The 14,253-nt window shown below is 40.6% G+C and overlaps 1 protein-coding gene across 2 annotated transcripts in view; it reads right to left on the reverse strand.

Annotated features, from left to right (window-relative positions):
• Positions 1 to 7,517, reverse strand: part of OSBP (oxysterol binding protein) — a 30,711-nt gene extending 23,194 nt beyond the window's left edge. For both annotated transcript variants that reach the window (XM_087714480.1, XM_087714487.1), the window contains exon 1: positions 7,056 to 7,517. In XM_087714480.1, the coding sequence (XP_087570606.1) occupies positions 7,056 to 7,408 (353 nt within the window). In that variant the 5' untranslated portion in view covers positions 7,409 to 7,517. The remainder of the gene's footprint in view (positions 1 to 7,055) is intronic.
• Positions 7,518 to 14,253: the final 6,736 nt, after the last annotated feature.

Consider the following 14,253-nt stretch of genomic DNA (forward strand, 5'->3'; position numbering starts at 1 on the left):
CTAAGTGGAGGTGAACACATGCAGGTGCATCAATTTTTTCTACTGAACTGCAGCAAGTTAGGTTATAAATTCAGTACTGAATTTTGTGTGCATACCCACTTTAACATAAACTTTTATGTATAGATTTATTTGTGCTTCCATTTGAGCAGTTCCATCATAAGCATCATTTGTCAAAATGCACAAAATGATGATATTTAGTTAAAACATCTTTGAAGGTCTAGATATGAACTGATTTCAGGGGAAACAAAGGTGGATTTAAGATTCCTTTGCTTTTTGCAGAGGCAATTACCATGGCAGAACAAGGAGCTTGCAAAGGATTAGGGCCTCAAAATTCGTCCCTGGATAAAAGGGAGAAACTGAAAATGCTGATAAGTACTTCATACAGATGCTCCTTGAGACCATAAAACTGCTGTTTCCAGAAGGTTTTAGACCTCGGAGAGCTGGAAGAGACAGCTTTGCACAAGCCTTGGTGCAAGAGATCATTGGATTTGCCCATAGTCAGCCACTTCTGAAAATGGCTTGTTAACCCTCTTTTAGAAACAAGTTATTTCACATATTAATTTTATTCTAGAAGATATATTAGTCAAAATGGGACTGCAAATGCTATCTTATATTCTTAATTTTAGATTTTTATTCTTGTTTTATTTTTTATTTTTTGTTAAATACATTTAAATAACAATAACGAGAGATGAATACACTTTATAACAATCTTTTTACTAGTGGATGAAAGTATATTTTTTTTCCTTTTAGTCCTCTCCCCTTTTTTTGCATACAATATAAAACACTCACAAAAATGCTCAGGGTCTTTCCTTCTTTCCTAGCACAGAAAATTGTCCCAGGATTCCCTTAAAAAACAAAGCAAGACAAAAACCCCAGCAGATTACATCTCTTCAAATGTTCACTGTGATGCATATCAGCCACAAAACCCAGGAATGAGGAAATTTTAAATATTTCTGGGGGCAGGGGGAGAAGAGTGAGTGGATGGGAATTCCCAGCTCCAGACTAAAGGAAAGAGGGTATGAGTATTTGCTGTGGCATCCAAGGATAATAAGAGTGAAATTGAGACTAAGCATATGTTATCTAAGTGTAATCTCTCGAATGGAAATCAGTAACATATCCTAAGTACAAATACATTTACGTATTGTGTGTGTGTGTAAATATGTGTATATGAACGGATTATCTGATAATTAGATGAAATCCAACACACTAAGGAGGGACTAAGTGTGGGAAAGTCTAGTCAAACATATAATGTGCACCCATCTCTATGTATATACACACACACACTGTTCCCAAGCCTTTGACAAAAGTTCCAGAGCTAATCAGCGTTTCATCAATGAGACCACCATATTTGTGAGCAAGGCTTCATTTGTCAACCATACCACAATTCCTTCCTTCCTTCAATTCTCTCAAAACTGGCTGTAGATGTTGCTGTGCTTCCACCAACCGCACATACCTTTGACATTCATCCAACTCCTCCCCGCTCCAGCGTAAACAGAGAACAAAGTCCTCTTATATTGACCTGGTACCAGACAGAGCCATCTCTTTTCCACTGAGAAGTTGAGCAACATTGCCTGGAATATGCATAACCTACTTTGAGATGGGACACAGAAACTGCCAACAAGTATCCCTACAAATGCCACTGGCTTTCTACCTCCCCATCCCGAGTCTAGAGAAAGTAACAAGGCAGGCCTCCTTCTCAGCAACTTCAGGCCACCAGAGAAATATGACCTCTGGTTGCCAGCTTTTCTTATCCACCTGAGTCTGGTTACTTTATGAATAATAAAGAGCTTGTAGTCAACAAGCAAGCGATTAAAGGTTAGTACTTTCTAATCATGTTCCTTTCTACAGGAAGTCCTTGACTTACAACCAGTGGCATGGTGACCATTCAAAATTATGACAGACTCCCCCCCTCAAAAAAAAAATCTTTACGACCTTGATTTTGAAGTTACAATAGCTGCCTACACCCCATGATCAACAGGCTTACTTTTTTACAGTTGTTTGCAGTTGTCCTGCAGTCACGTGACTGCTATTTTCGATGGTTTTTTTAACTAGTTCCCAGGGTTTACTTCTAGTTTCTGGCAAAAAAAAACCCCACCCATTGGGCATAATGGAGTTACTTAAGAGTCACAGGATTTGTTTCATGATCACCACAAAAATGCCAAAAAAATTGGGTCTGGTCACATGATGTCTCCATTTGTGACTGTAATTCTGGGCTCAGTTATGGTTATAACTGAAGCTATACATAACAGGATTTTACATGAGGATACTAGGAACTTACTGAAAAATAAATCCTGGAAGAAGGTACTCTAATGTTAATTACATACTGCTGCCAAGCTACATGATTATTTTCATGAAATCACCAGACGACCCAATCAGACACACTGGAGTTCAATGATGAAAAAGTAGAACCACTTGCAAGCCTAAATTTGGTTTGGGAACAGAAAGAATCTGCTGAATATCAAAAATACAAGTATAAAGATGTTTGTATAACCTAAATCTACAATTCCAAATACAACTTAAAACCATTTGTTTAGTGACTATTCAAAGTTACAACAGCACCAAAAAAAGTGCTGTTGTAACCATTTTTTTATAACTATTTTTCACACAATCGTTGCAGCATCCCTATAGTTAAGGGATCTAAATTTAGGCACTTGGCAACTGGCATGTATTTATCATAGTTGCACTTTCCTGGTCCAATGGTTAAAGCCCCAGGCTAGAAACCAGGAGAGTGAGAGGTCAAGTCCCACTTTAGCCATGAAAGCCAGCTGGGTGACCTTGGGCCAGTCATTCTCTCAGCTGAACCCACCCCACTGGGTTGTTATTGTGTGGAAAAGAGAAGGTGAGTGTGTTGTTCCCTGCCTTGAGTTGTTTGTAAAAATAATAAACATAGGATACAAATTAAATAAAAAGAAATAAATTTGTAACCTTCCCAACTGGCTTCTGACAAGCAAAGACAATGGGGGAAGCCAGATTCACTTAACAATCATGGACAAAAAGGTTGTAAAACAGAGCACAACTCTGTTAATAACTGTCTCACTTAGCAATGAAAATGTTGGGCTCCATTGTGGTCATAAATTGAAGACTGCCTGTTTCTACCCTAATGACATATTTAAATTTAAAGATTAGGTTTTCCTTTGATGCCTCTCTTCCCATGCAAGATCACTCATGTGAAATCTAACTGCACAAATCTATAAATATTTACTCAGATTTAAATCTCAGAGATTTATGTTGTTTCTCTGCAGATTAATTTAGAAGCATTTCCCACTGAATCCTGTGAATTTATTTACAAATAAGATTGAATATAGCCAGGCTTTATAAATTTTCTAGAATATCCATAACCAGGTTATGCTTATACTCATGGAAATATTTCTACTTGAGATGTATAAGGAATAATATTCCTATTTCATTAGTAGTGTCATAAGCATTTATAACTCAAAACTGAACCTGTTGCACAGCTCAGACAGCTGGAGGCCCTTTAAACAGCACATTAGCTACTGAGCTCAGGAGACCCTTATGTTTTAACATCTCCTGGAAAATGGTACCTTAAATATATTTAGAAGGGCATTTACAATATGCAGCATGGTTAACATACCCTGTATATAACCCCAAGTATTGATCATAAAGTCATAATTGTGTTTTTTTAAAGAAACAATTCAGTTCAATATTCTTATCATATAATGATAAGAATTAACTTATCTGCTTCTATCAAATAGTTTTCCTTTAAACCATGCCATTTTTAAAGAGAAAAAATGTTCCAAGACCAATAGTGCCCACCAATTTCACCACCAAAACCCCCTATTATTTTAAAGCACATTTCTATTCTGAGTTTTCTCAATAAATTTTCAGTTGCCTGGCTTAAGACTATCACACATTAACAGCCCAACAACAGAGTGACAACAAACTCAATGTGTATGAAAGAATAGATGAGGGGCAGATGATTCCATCTCTTCATTTCAGACTTCTTCTGAAGGTTTTCATCTACACTACAAAGCTGCTTTATAAAGTGTTTTTAAAACAGAGTGCTGTGCTTGGCAATAGAGAAAGAATTGCTAGCCACTTGGCAGCTAATAAAAGTACATTATATTATTATTTACAGATCAGTAAATTTATGAGTCTAGTTAGCAGGCTGATGTATTATTTCAAATGTCTTTATGCATTAAACCCCAAATAAAAGTGATGATGTGCAAGACTGGGTTCCAAATGGAACATCACACATAATTCAGTGGAAGAGATACTTCAAGTGGTAGTTACTCTGCATTTTAAGATAGCAACAGGTAGCAACTCTTCTCTTGTATAACAATAAGCCTGCTAGGTAAACTCAGGACAAAAGGGGAAATTAGTCTCCCATTTCAAAGGAAAACAAATTATTTAAACAAACTAGAATAACATTTATCAATACACAAATAAATCCTCTATCTTCAGAAATGCTTTTTATTTATTACAATAATCTTCTGTTTTGCCATTTAGTACAGGAACAAAGCCAAGATCAAAACACTCCACCAAATCCAATGTCTTTTCCTTGTATTTCTGTAGAGCACAGAATAAGAGAGAGAGATTTTAAATTCTCCCTCTATTTTCTGGATTGCTTCCCCTCTAATGGCAGGTCTAAATTTTCCTCTGGAGTGAGAGGATCATGTTTCTTTAGATCCTTATCCTGTCCTGTCCTGTCTCCAGATAGACACATTTCCTTTTGGTGCTTCTGAGATCAAAATGACCTTGAAGAGCAGATTCCTTGAAGCAGAGAGGAGGGATTCAAAGTCAAATTTAGTATTCTGAAATTAGATTCCTCCCACCTCTGACCTGAAGGACTTGGGAGGATACAACTGTCTTTCAAATAGCAGATTATATACTTCATTAAAGTAAATAGTTTAATTTACAGAAAAAACAAACTTATTATATAGTGGCACACAAGATTGGAAAGTGAAAACTGTTGTTCATCTGCAGTGATATACATTAATATTTATATGAAACATATAGATGGGTCAGGCAGGGAGGCAACCCAGCACTCTAAATTACCATGGGCTGTTTAGAGAGACAGACAATAAATACTGGTAAGCATTTGCTTAGCAGGAAAAAAAAACACCACTCTGAATGTCCTGAAGATAAATTAAACACAAATATACCAGAGTTTAAAGGAGAAGCAATTCAAATGGGATTGTTTCTAAAAGCAAAATCTAACAGTTTGGGATATTATATTTTTAATCCACTCCTTTTCAAAGAAGTTGAGGGGGGAGTATTCAGAAGCTTATTCTATCCCTGCACCTCAATGGTATGCATGTATGTATTTATTTTCTGTACTGCTCTTCTTCTTGGAGGACCTTATAGCAGTTTATTTCCTCCAAAACCAATAATGTGTGTAAGGGGAGTCTTAAATAAAATTAACAAAAATAACTCCAACAGCACTCAGAGACAGAAAGTACAAAAATTAAAACAAAGCTCATTTATCAAAAAGGCCACAACAAAAGAACAGACCAACTTATAAGACAATTTGGTCCTCAACTTGTTATCTCATAATGCATGCGTGAACAAGCATGCCTTAATGGGTTTCTAAAGAAGATATAGTATTGTGGAAGTCAGCCAAACTTTCCTTCATTATCTAGGCTGTAGGTAGCGAGAAGCTGCAAATAAACTGGGTTGAAAATGTTTTTGTTTTGCCTGCACAGCGTCATCCGTTTCCTTTCCTTTCCATCAGCCTTTGTCCAAAGTACGTTATGCCACATCCACAGCCTCAAAAGAGCTGCAATGTGTGACATGGAGAGTTTGTGAATAACGTTTCTAAGCTACCAAAATGAATTTCTCTCCTAACTTTGACAACACCTATCTCAGAAGAGTTAATTATTCTATTAGCAGCCTGGACACAGTCGCTTAGATTTCTGGAGTGAGGAGAAACCATCTAGCCACATCTAGGCCATAGCTCTGCAAAGAACTATCAATTTGCTTACAGAGGCCATTAAATATGAGTTAACTTTTCCTAACATTAGCTGCAGTGAATAATTTCCAATGTATTTAACTTTAAAAAAAACCAAACCAAAACCTCTCAAAACACTGGTGAGTTGAAGGTACTGTAAATGGGTGGGGGAAACATAAAGAGGGGGAAGGTTTTATAGGTTTTATAGGTTTTATTAATATTTGTAGGCCGCCCTTTTCCCTGAGGGGACTCAGGGCGGCTCACAGAAAACCAAGGGAGGGGGAATACAACATTAAGACGACAACATATAATAAAATCAACACCATACATTCAGTATTCGGGCGGGGTAACGGTCCTTATCCCCAGGCCTGACGGGCGAGCCAGTTCTTCAAGGCTATGCGGAAGGCTTGGACGGTGGAGAGGGTACGAATCTCCACGGGGAGCTCGTTCCAAAGGGTCGGAAAGGAAAGAAGTGATACAACAAAATCCCCACAACTTTCTCTAACATGTTAAGGGTGGTCCCTCCAAACAACTGGCCAGACTGGATGGGATTTGGGCATCTTGGCGAGGGCGTTCGGCTAAGCCAGTGGTCCCCAATGTAAGGCCCAGGCCCCACAGGGGGGCAATTGTAACCTTGTTTAAACCAAGTTAAGGGCCTTTTAGGCTTCCTCGGCGTGAATAGAGTTCACTTGCTGAGTAAAGTAAGAATTATATGTCACCGGGGGGGGGGGGTGTCAGAATTTTAGAGGTGCTTAGGCGAGGCATGACAACAAAAAGGTTGGGAACCTCTGGGCTAAGCAAACGAGTGGGACCCCCGTGGCTTCCAAGAAGTCGTTGGACTCCAACTACTAGCAGCCCCAACTAGCTGGTGTCCGACAGAGAGGTGCCAGATGTTGGCTTCCAATTGCGGCTGGAAAAGCACAGCTGCCCACCCCCTACCCCTGCTCCGCCCCGGACACTCCTCGGGGCTGTAGCTAGTGCTGGATACCCTCCTGCCACGTGGCAGGAAAACGCAGGGCGCTGGCGAGCCTGCCTGCGGGGCGGAGGCGGCAGAAGGGCAAGAGGGGAGAAAGGCTCGGACAGCCCTCACGAGGGAAAGCGGGGCAGAAGAGCCAGGCTGTGCGGGCGGAAGAGGACTCGGCCTCACCTGTAGTAGCTGAGAAGCCCATTGCTCAGAACGAACCATCGCCGCTGATACCCTTTGATGTAATTGGTCCATTTGAAAAGCCAGCCTTCCCGAGCTGCCCCGGAAGTTGAGCTCGTTGACCCGGAAGCGGAAGAAGAGCTCCCCCCTGGAGCGTTCGTCACCCCCCCAGGGGCCGGTCCCCCAGGGCCCAGTGTCCCTCCTCCGGCGTCACCTTTTCCGGCACTTGGCCCCGGCGATGGCAGCGGGGTCACGGGGCCAGGTCCGCAGGTTCCTCCTGGGCCGGTGGTTATGGGGGTCCCTGGTCCGCCAGGCGTCATCCCTGGGCCGGGTCCCGCTGTTCGCAATTCCGACATCGCACAGCCGCAGAACCGCCGCCTTCGCAAGCCCGAGCTTAAGCGCTGTCTGCTAACGGGAGCCGAGGAAGCGCCGGAGGCTGAGCGCCTCCCTCCCTCCCTCTCTCGTTCCTTCGCCCTCCACCCCCACCGCGCCACCAATGGAACGGCTACCAGCCCTCACAAGCCCGCCCTATTCTCAGAGTCATCCACTCCAGCAGCTGGAACCCCGATTGGTACTGCCTCTGGCGACTGCTATTGGTTTGCCCAAGTCGGAGGGGCGGGACTCCCTCGGTAAAGTGATCAGTTCATGCGCTCTCTCAGTTGTCCTGTTCTCTTTATTAATCGTCGGTCTTATTGGCCGCCGCCTCTGTCGTCTTTCTCTTAGGAACCAGTAGGAAGTTTGGAGGAGGGGTCTGCCATGATGTAATTGTAGAACCGGAACTCCTGGTTGGGGAGATATGCCTGGTATTTTGGCTTTCCGCAAAAATGGGAGTTTATGGAAAAGACGAAGAGAAGCTCCACATTCAGGGGGCCACCGATCTGCCTATGACTGACGAGAGGCGACGCTTGCTCCATTCCGGGAAAGTGCCATCGTCTCGCAGAGGCATCTTTAAAATTCTGGCCGCAGCCTTCAGCAAGCCCTCCCGATTTTAACATTTACTTCACGTTTTAAGTTCCGTTCTTTTCGCTTCGTTCACGACTGTTGAAGACTTAACGGGCAAAGCTTCGCCCCTTTGCTGAACTGGTGTCAAACGCGGTCGTTGACGGCAAGCGGAGACTTGGATTTCAAAAGGGAAATTAAAATATATTTATAATATATATAATCCGCGGCTCCCCAAATCTCTGTTTACGGTGTGCACCCCCCCCCCCAAATCGAAATAGATCTCCTTCGTTTCGGTTACAGCAGGGCAGTTGAGCTCCGCATTAAAAAAAATGGAAAGCCTATAAGTATCGCGCGGAGAGGCTTGGATCTAAATATAGAGACCATTGTGCACTTCGCCGATGAACGGAGACGGTGGACGTCATCTGCTCTAATCTCCGCGTGTAATTTTTTTTTCCTGTTGTGTGAATCTCTCTTCTTTTCAGAGAGAAAAAGAACCGCTATTGGGCATTTGGAAACTTTGCCTCTAAAACCTCCATGCTGGAAAGGCGTTGGAGTAAGAGCTGGACTTGTGTTCAAAAATAAGTCCAGCTGACAGATCACACAGAGAAAGTGGATGGAAATAGGGGAGGGAGGGGCAGCAGGAGGGGACTCCCAGATCCTTATCAGGTCCTCCTTCATGCCACAGTCCTTGCTTTTGCCTTGGGATTTATCAGCTAGTTGGAAATACTTGGGTTTCCCAAACACGTCAATGGGTCCATGGGTATTTCTTGGCAAGGTTGCATAAACATCATTACAGTATTCTAAATATATCCAGCTGCCTTGTTTAAATGCGATCTTCAAGTAGCCAGTCTCACTGGCTTTCTTCACTTACGTGAAGGGGAAGGCAATTCTGGGAATGGCCACATTTGTGACATGAAAGTGGTAGTGCAGTACTGCCAACAAGGTGGCATGCATTCGTTTCACAACATAAAGACATTGTGAACTATTTTTACAGGGCAGCCTTACCCCATTTATTATATAATAGGTGGGCAGGGGGGGAGAATCCTCTTCCACTTTTCCAGGTGGAAAAGTGTATTATCATGGGTGGGCCCCACCACCAGCGCTTGCCAGCTAGTTTGAAAAATTGCTAATAGGCCTGTTGGGGGGGAAAAGAGAGTCCAGCCTAAGAGAAGGAATGTCTTTGTCCCAAAAGCAGAATATCCCTAGAAAGCAAAGCATAATAACCAGAGAAGAGGAAGTATATCCACAAGAGCCTAATGTGACAATTAGCAATTGGGCAGATCCAAATGTCTGTTTGTATTATTATATCTATAACTAAAAACTCTCTTAGAAGATCAAGAATACCTTATGATGGCTTTATTATTTATTTACAATATTAATCCAATTTATTTGACTGCCCATCTCCCAAAAAATGATTAGTAGATTACAATACTCAGATAAAAATAAATATCGCCGTCATCATTTTACTAGCATTATTCCTTTAGGTGCAGGGTCCGTTTTTCATATCAATGAATGCCACCTTGCATGATCAAATGCAGATTTATTTCTGCATTTTGGCCGAGATGGTTGTAGATCCATTGGTTGCGACAACAAAGTAACCGATTAGCTTGTCACCTGGGCCTGAAGTCAGTTTGGTCTCTGTGCAGCTCAAGGCTGCCCTGGCAAGTGGGCAGCATCCAGTGGTACCACTAGAAAGAGCAGACCCCACCTCCATTCAAATAAATGATATTTTAATAGTGGTTTTCCATTTTTATAATGATTATTTTTGTGTAAATAAATAATAATTGTAAGATCAGTACTAAAAGGATATTGTCTGTTAATCAAATTTTCATGGCTGCAGTGTGGTCTAGGAATAAGATGAAGCCAATATCAGAGCAGGTCATTTAAATAAAGTGGCATAGCTTCTTGGTGCAGTTTGGAGTGTGTGAGTATGAGACAGAAGTTTACACAAGAACATTTAATAAAGAACTGTATCAAAGGGACTTTAAAAAAATCATATAAAGTTTGCAGCAGCATCAGCAGCCATGGGTCTGCTGATATTCTCACAATTTTTTGAATGGCTAGTGAGGCAAGAATTAGCGTTGCTCCTTGTTCCTCTATGTGCCCAGATGTTCTTTTCTTTTTCATTTCTATTAATTTGCTTGGGAAAGATATTAAGTGGACTGGCCTACAATTTCCAGGATCTCCCCAGAGTGTCTGTTAAACAATGGTGTCCAGTCCTCTGATATTGATCCTGATTAAATGACAAGTTGTACATTTTTGTGAGGAGGCCAGCACTTTCCTGCTGTAACTTATTAGAGAACTCTTGGGTTGATGCCATCAGAACCCAGTGATTTCTTAGTACAGACTGTCAAGATGTATTAACATAACCTCTCTTGTTCCCTGTACAGTATTTGCTTTCGTTGCTCCAATTTGCTTCCTGAGAAAGTCAATCTAGTTCAGATATCTAACCTACTTCAGTAGTAAAGCTACATGGGGAAGATTCAGTTCTCTGCAATGCATGTACTGTATGTTCCCTGAGGATACCTTTCATTACTTTTTTATTTATTGGCCCAGACAACTCACTTACTGCTTTTTCTGCTTCATTTATTTAAATAAGTTGTTTTTATTCCCCACATGTATAGGCATAATATGTTTTATAATATGTATTACTGTACATATAATTAATATTCCGATTATTTTTTTATTTGTTAAAATGATAGAAGGCAAAATAAGATAAGAAACAGATGGAACAAAGGAATAACTACTATAACTTTTTTTAATGTAAGAAAACTTTCTAGTAATTCCATGTCCCTTCCATTTATGTTCCCAATCACTAAACAGAGTTTAAATATTATTTTTATATTCCCTCCCTCCCATCCTGAGAGGGGAAATGCTCTTAGTTCAAGAGAGGATAAAGGTTGTACTCAGGGTCTTTCAATGGACATAGATGGTTCCCAAATCAACTCAGAGCCCTAAACTCCCCATTCTTCAAAATCGCTCTTCTGTTATTTTATCTACACGGTAGTTCCGTGATGGTGAACCTATGGCACGTGTGCCAGAAATGGCACGCAGAGCCATCGCTGTTGCTCTTCCGGGTTCCGGTGTGCTGGCTAGCTGGTCTTCACACATGCGGGAGCATCAGAAACCGAAAGAGCAGCTTCCCAATGCGCATGCGCGCTCTGGGAAGATGATCTTCCAGTTTCCGGAAGTGCCAAAAACACTTGGATGCGCTCCTGTTTGAAAAAAGTTAGCCAACACTGTAATAGTAGGTTTAGTTAAGAAATAAATCAACTATAATGGGTTCCACAATGTTAAAAAAAAGGGGTCAGCAGAGCTTTTTAATATTGTCCAGAAAGCAAACAATTTAAGGCGACTTCCTTCAGGAAATCGAAAGCCTGATTGAAAAGGGAAGTAGAGCACAAAGAGGCAGAAAAAGAGGAAGGAAGGAAGGAAGGCCATAATTAACGGAAGCATAGTTTACTAAATTAATCAAACTATGCTTCAATTAATTATGGATTAGTATATTTATTTTTATTTATTCAATTTATATAGCTGCTGAACTCACATTCATATGGTAAAGCCTAGCTTGGTCTCAGAGAGAGCAACCTAAATCAGTTTAGTCTCTGAAAATCTAGCCAGCTGTAATAAGGATATTTAATATATAATCAGGATGGCTTTCCAGGTCTGTATGATTGTTAGCAGCTTCCTTCTGTTTTTCAGATATATTGCAGCATACGCTTCTGACCACGACCAAATTGGGTTCCAACAAAAAAAATCACTTTTTTTTTTGCGGCCAATTTCCCCTTCGGGACCATTTGTTTTTGTAAGTGCCATATTTCCAAAATTTGGTTCAGGTCACGACCAAATTGGGTTGCGGCCAAAGTTATGCAACAAATTATGGTCATGACCAGATGTTCTACTATATATGGTAGCCGCACTGAGGGGAAAAATGAAAGGCAAACATTGGTAGCCTTTTGTCACCTTGCCATTTTCCCCCGTTTCCTTATGTAGGATTCCTTAAACAATTCTTAGGTAATTCAAAGTCTAATCATGGATTCTTAAAATATGAACCATGATCTGATTAACTTAATCCAAAACTCCTTAAAAACTAAGGCTGCAACTATTCGGAAAATTAAAATTATGTAAGGGATAAATTACTTACATAGCACAGCATTTATAAGAACGGTGGTCACTAACTTCAAGATAAACTTCGTAACTCAAAAAAGGGGATAAAATTCCATTGTAATTTTTAAAAAAGGAACAAAAATGTGGGTAAAACTGATGTAAGCAGTTCAGGAGAAAAGTTCCTTTACTTTCTGGTAATTAATTGACATGGTTACTAAGTGAAACATCACATGACTCTGATGGACTTACAATGTCAATTCCCATTTGGTCAATAAGTCATTGTTAAGCAAGATTTCATATGATTGTGATTTGCAGTTTTAATGCTGGCTTCACCATTGACTCTGCTTGTTGGAAGCCAGTTGTGAAGGGTGCAAATGGTGGACCATGGAATGCGGCCATAAATGCATGCTAGATTGCGGAGATACTGTGATGGTCATAAAGTTACTCTTTCAGCATTGTGGTAACTTCCATTATTAAACAGGACAGTCTTTAAGCAACCTACATTATTACTTATGCTGTCCAAACTACCAGTTAAGCAACAGAACATTCTCTCTGTGTTTCACATAAAAGTTTTTATTCTCATCGGATTCAATGATCTGCTGTCAAGGTTTCGGGAAGAGAGGTGCAGCAATCTTCACTTTTAGCACCAAATCTGTCCCTGAATGGAGGGTATTGTTGAATCCTTTATTTTGCCAAGTTGTCCCTTGTACTATATATGACGCTCTAAATGAATATTACTCATCATTAACAATTCCAACTGCACTGTGAAAAAGAACACATCTATTGTTAGCCCATAAATTTTCAGAAATCTTCAAAATGTTGGAAAATTTTGCACAGTATAGTTAAGCTATACTTTCTCATTTCCCAGATAGTAGCATGGCCCATGTAGAAGCAATCTGTAACATTATGAGATCTTAGATATTGCTTTTAAATCCCCTCAAAGTTGCAACAAATTATTTTGATGTATTACACACATGCACACCATTTTAATAGATCACAATTAAGGAGAGTTAATAGGCAAAATATGCTGCACTGGGACATTGATAGCAGTGCCTAAGGGAGGCAGGGAAGGTACAATGCTGTGAAGCTCAGGAAACCTGCGTGAAAATCTATTAGGAGTTGTGGAATTTCCTAGGGCAAATTCTTGGTTTAAAAGATGTTAATTTTTAATTAGCACTCCCTCCTCCCTATTAGTTTATTTGACATTACATTACAAAAGCATAAACCGAATTTAACTTCCCAGCTAGCTTTTCTTACTTTTTTGGGAAGGAGCCTCAAGTTCAAAATCAAAGGTCAGGCATCCTGCTTTAGGTCATCCTGGCTTGGCCTCTATATTTAGAATCGTTAAAGCAGCAGGTTTGGGATGGTATGCCAGTTTTATATGGGCCAATCCTTGCAGGAATTGAAAGATATCCATTTTTGGAGCCATATTCACCCCAACTTTTCTCCCGTATGGGTACCCACCATTCATCCCCAAAAATAGCTCTCAGTTGCAAACAGGCTTTCCAAATGGGTCTTTTTTTAACTTGTTTCGAACAGATTCTTACAAACAGTAGATCCTGCACCAAAGTAATTAAATAACAAGTCTTCAATTACCGGAAGGTATATTCTCATTGCATATTGGGAAGAAATTTAAAGACAGTGATTTCAGTCATTGAGAAAGTACTGAACTCTCCTCTGGATAAATTCAAACAGGTATTTCACAACCTTCCTTCTATTGAAGCTGCTTGAACTGGGATTCCTGCACTAAACAAGTGCAGGATGGAATGAATGGATGACTTAAGGCAGGGGTGTCAAACTTGCAGCATCACGTGACGTATCACAACTTTTCCTTCGCTAAAACAGGGGTGGGCATGACCAACACGATACATTTGGCCCATGAGCCACGGGTTTGACACCCCTGACCTAAGGGTATCTTTCCTGTGGCTCGCCTTACTGTTATATAGATCTGCTAAGAAAGCTATGGGTTATCAATGTGCCTGCTCCTTTTGGAACAATCATCCAAGAGTTCATTTCTGCTGCTCTCAATATTGGCAGCATCCTATTCCAGACATAAAAGCTCAATTGGCAGCTTGTCTGTTACATTTAGTACAGTGCAAGGTCCCGATCCAGGCTGCCATGTATATTCTTTGTCTGTTAGGGTTTCTATGTA

Source organism: Thamnophis sirtalis, unplaced genomic scaffold, assembly GCF_051295495.1.
Source record: "Thamnophis sirtalis isolate CommonGarterSnake01/CBP01778 unplaced genomic scaffold, rThaSir2_p1.2 scaffold_1, whole genome shotgun sequence".
Classification (NCBI taxonomy): Eukaryota; Metazoa; Chordata; class Lepidosauria; order Squamata; family Natricidae; genus Thamnophis; species Thamnophis sirtalis.